The sequence below is a fragment of the Homarus americanus genome, unplaced genomic scaffold (genome assembly GCF_018991925.1).
Source record: "Homarus americanus isolate GMGI-L3 unplaced genomic scaffold, GMGI_Hamer_2.0 scaffold40666, whole genome shotgun sequence".
Lineage (NCBI taxonomy): Eukaryota > Metazoa > Arthropoda > Malacostraca > Decapoda > Nephropidae > Homarus > Homarus americanus.
The window spans coordinates 21744-26498 of NW_024714017.1; the positions used below are offsets into that span (position 1 = coordinate 21744).

Below are 4755 nucleotides of genomic sequence, written 5' to 3' on the forward strand. Positions count from 1 at the left end.
GTAATTGTTATTTCATGTTTGTTGAGTGGTGTCAGAGTTTTGTGTTATATTTTTATAGTAAAGAGATGTCAATCTCAAATGGTTGTTTGTTATTCCTCAGAAAACCATGGTCCTTGTCTTTCCTTTTATAAGATCCTGATTAGACTGGTAAGAGGTTTCTTTCCCTAAGTCCCAGGCCTTTACAAGTGGTGACCATGTCAGGATTGTCTCTGAACTTGGTTTCTGTGGGCTTACATTCGTTCCGGTGTTTGTTGTAAGTCGCCGTGTGCGCGCCGCTTACTGTCTGTGGCCCGGAAGTAAGTGTTGTTCAGTGCTTATCCCTTCCTTTTGTTGTGCTAATTTTATTGCTCTCCCTTGTACTTGGGGAAGTTAATTAGTGTTGGTTCGGGTGCACTGTGCACTGTGGATGCTGTCATAGCATTTTGTTGTTGTTTCAACTGGTGCGGTTTCTTTTCCCTGAGGTGATTCAACTGGGCTGGGTGAGAAACAGGGTTTCCTCCAGTCGGATCAAATCATTTATTGGTTTAATTGAGCCACTAGGTAAGTTACCTATGGCTATTTGTGGGGTAAGTGGTCTGCAAAATGGCAGATGAAATCTAATGTGGACAAATGTAAAGTACTTAGTCTAGGAGATGTGAACAGAGAATCCAGATACAAGATGAACAATGATGTTATAGAGAAATCCGACTGTGAGAAAGATTTAGGAGTAATGATAAGTAGGAATCTTAAGCCGGGTAAACAATGTGTATTTGCTCGAAACAAAGCTAACAAAGTATTTGAGTTTATACAAAGGAGTGTTAGTTTCAAGACTAGCGAGGTCTTCCTAAAACTATATCTTGCGCTTGTGAGACCTCACTTGGATTACGCAGTTCAATCCTGGTCACTGTACTACAGAATGGATATAGAATCCCAAGAAAGAATTCATATATAGGCGCGAAATAGTGTAGTGGACAAGTGGAATAAGTTAACAAACATCATCATACGCTAGATAGCTTCAAACATAGGCTGGATGGATATATGTGCGATAGAGGTTTGGTGTAAATGGGACTGCAAAGTATGGGGCAATAGGCCCGCTGCAGTTTCCTCCATTTTTATGTTCTTATGCAACCACCCTAACAGTAATTCAACCCAATTTAACCTAACCCTACCCCCCAAGTAGGGTTATGGTTTTCAATCATCTTGTGAAACGAACTGAGGGTCTATTTGTCATACCTGTTGATCTATTATATATTTAATCTGTTATATGCACTCATCTACCATATACAGCGGTATATTATACACTGGTCTCCTATAACCACTGATCTATTACATACATTTGTCTATTATACACTACCTTCTTATGTACTGTATACTTGTCTTTTATATCTATGATTGCACTTAACATTCTTCCTACCTCATAAATGAAGTACATTGTAACAGATAAATATCTACAGTATATAACAGCAGTCATGTGAGTATATGATATATCTACAGTTCATGGGCAAGAATTATATAGTGATGCTTATAACTTTATTGTCGTGTTAGAGAGGATTATGGTAGTAGTAAATGTTACCTCATCTTATGGGACATGAGATGCAGTAGGAAGGGAAGGACAGGGGGAGAGGGAGGAGAGAGACATGAGGATTGTATTTTGAAGTGTCAGCGACAATTCCATCAGCTGCTCGATAAGAGAATGAGATGTGGTGGCCAGATGTGGGTTTTTGCTATAGGATGACAGTTTGTGTGAGGACAGTGTAGAGACAAGGCATATGAGGGCAGTGTGTGAGATGCAGTGAGCACACAAGGTAGTCTGGTTACATGTCTGGAGATAACTTTTAACCAATATCATGCAGCTGTGCGTCAGTGACCCAGCTACAGAATTTAGTGTATGTTTTCGCTGCTGGCTTCAACGACAGTGCTGGCGTCAGTGCTGGCTTTTGCTGCCTTACCCGAACAAACTTTACATCTTTCAGCCTGGGACCACGTGTCCCCTCCCCCCAGGGGGGCCTGTAACCTCGCCAGATGTGATGGCTAAGGGGGGGGGGCGGTGTTTACCGCCGGGAGTGTTATCGCCACTGGCGTCAGTGCTGGCATCAAGTGCTGACGTTTGCTGCCCTATCCAAACAAACATTAGAGGGGGGGCGTGTTTACAGATAAGAGGTCCTGATTCTGCGAAGTGTATGGTTCTTTGTTTTTTGTTTTTTTGTTTTTTTTGTATTGGGCACTTCCCTACACCCTTGTGTAAGGTGAAGCGCAGAAGCGTTTATAGTGCCCAACAGGGAAGCATGATAAGTTCATGCTTGCCTTTATGTCTCATGAGTTAAGGGCGTAGAAGTGTAATGTTTAGACTTTAGAGCGGGGGTTCCCAAACCTGGGGTCGGAAGGCTCATTAGGTAGGGTCACAAAGAGGTCATGGGGTCGATGGGGTCCTTTGGGTCTGCCAGCTCAGGTCACATGGGGAGAGGATGGGTGGAGTAACTGACCAGTCCCTCCCACTCTCCCACCACTAACCTAGAACAGTTGAGCTGTGCAGTACCCCGCCCACCTCCACCCCCAGTATAGGGTGGGGCCGGTCAGTGACTGTCAGGCCAGGTGACAGGTCGCAACATATGATGATTTGATCTTGCCGACACTTCCCAAGCATCGGCAAGATGCCGCAAGATCAAAGGTAGCGAAGAGGCTCGCAAAAGAATTTTTCATCATCGTCACAAAAATCTAACCGTCTCAGTCAATTTTAAGCAGAGCACTATCCCACAAGGAAAGGATGGAAATGTTCTCATATAAGACAGCTTTTCTCATTACTCAGCAAAAACGTCCTTTCACGGAGGGTGAGGCAATCCTAAAGCCAACTTTAAGGAACTTTTGCGAAGTATTTGAGGGTGAACCATTTGCAAAAAAGATAACTGAAGCTGTTGAAGATGCTACTCTGAGTAATAACACAATGACAAGACGCCTCCAGTGTCTTACAGCAGACCTGAAAGAGCAAATTTTGGAAGACTTCAGAAATTCCCCATGGACAGCCCTGGCAGTGGACGAGTCAACTGATATTACATCAGAGCCGCAGCTTCTGATCTTCGGATGATTTCTTAAGGAATCCTCAGTAGCTGAGGAACTGCTTGCTTGTATTTCATTTGAAACTACAACACGAGGCGAGGATATTTTCAGTGCTATAGATAAGTTCTTCACTGAAAACAACTTGGAATGGAGTAAGGTAACTGAATGCAGCATGGATGGTGCCCCATCAATGATGGGCAAGAACAATGGATTGCCTGGAATTTTACCAAGAAAACATCCTCACATTAAAACAAACCACTGCATCATCCATCGCCAGAGTCTGGCATCAAAAGACATGTCTCAGAGCTTCTCTGATGTGATGCAGGTAGTCATTGCAACTGTTAATTACGTGAAGGCTAAGGACCTGAATTCCCTCATGTTCAAGCAGTTGTGCATTGCTGAAAATTGTAATCACCACACTCTGCTGATGCATACTGCTGTCAGGTGGCTGTCACGGGGAAAAACCTTGGAAAGGGTTTTCCTCCTTCGCAGTGAACTGGCATCCTTCCTGCAAGATCGGGGTCATAAGAATGCGAATTGTTTTCGTGATCCCCACTTTCTTGCTCGCCTTGCAATTCTGACGGATGTTTTTGAGAACGTTAATAAGCTCAACACTGAACTTCAATGTGCAGTAAAAGCTATTGTCAGCAAGCTGACGATACTACGAGAACAAGCTGAAGCCGACAGTTTCTCTCATTTTCACCACTACTTGGAATTTACAGCTACGATGGATGTGGATTTTGACGAAACACTGGATCTCATGGAAGAGAAAAAGGATCTCCTGGAATATTTGCAAAATCTGACTGTGAATTTCAGTGACAGATTCCCAGAGTTGCCGAATGAGTCTTTTGATTTTGTTCAATTTCCATTCAAAACAGATGCAAATCAGTGTGGTTTTCTTGCACTTAAAATGGCAGAATTGCAAGGTGACAACGAGGCTAGGGTGAGCTTTGATGTGTATAATGACAGGAAAGTTTTGGATTAATTTAGGAAAGAAACATTCAGTTGTAAGAAATCGAGCTATCCAGGTTCTGGTACAATTTGGAACCACTTATGTTTGTGAAGCAGCATTCTCGTCAATGGTGTTCATTAAAAATGATTATCGTAGCCGTATTACAAACTTTAACTTAGAAAATTCTATGCTATGTTGCTTAACATCATATACCCCCAGATACAGAAAATTAATCAAATGATAGGCCTCATATATTATCACATAATGAAGGACAGTAGGACACTTAACATACAGCTGTATTGTAACTGAGCAGTATGTTATGTGGTTTAATAATATACTCATGTTTTCAGTTCTACAGGAAATTTATTGAATGATAATGTACACATGCCAGATTTAAATTAAATAATGCTATGACTTATATTTCATGCTAATTAAATTATAGTACACCCATATCACAAACGAAATATGTCAGAAAGTGCACTGTTGTATATTACATAATTATGTTACTTCACCACGTGATTATACCTCCAAGTAAAAAACATCAAATTGTGCAATTTAATTGCTAAACAAGCATGAATTATAACACAGGTTTGTATAAATTTGCTAAATTATAAATATGTAATTCAATTTCCATGTTTGTGATCTCAGTAATTACATACATATAAAAACCAAAAATCCCCAGTAGTGCTGTTGTAATATATGTAAACTTGGGCCCTCTTGTTTAATTTTCCTTCGATAAGTTTCGAAATAAATGTAAGTAAAATAACTGT

At 41.1% G+C, this 4755-nt stretch overlaps 1 protein-coding gene across 1 annotated transcript; it reads left to right on the forward strand.

The window, feature by feature from the left end:
* Positions 1 to 3205: 3205 nt before the first annotated feature.
* Positions 3206 to 4018, forward strand: LOC121875361 (SCAN domain-containing protein 3-like). Its single transcript, XM_042379903.1, has one exon. The coding sequence runs from the start codon at positions 3206 to 3208 to the stop codon at positions 4016 to 4018; it is 813 nt and encodes a 270-aa protein (XP_042235837.1).
* Positions 4019 to 4755: the final 737 nt, after the last annotated feature.

What these genes read in the sequence shown, in the direction of transcription:
- LOC121875361 (XM_042379903.1), top strand. Translation starts at nt 3,206, where the DNA reads ATGGATGGTGCCCCATCAATGATGGGCAAGAACAATGGATTGCCTGGA.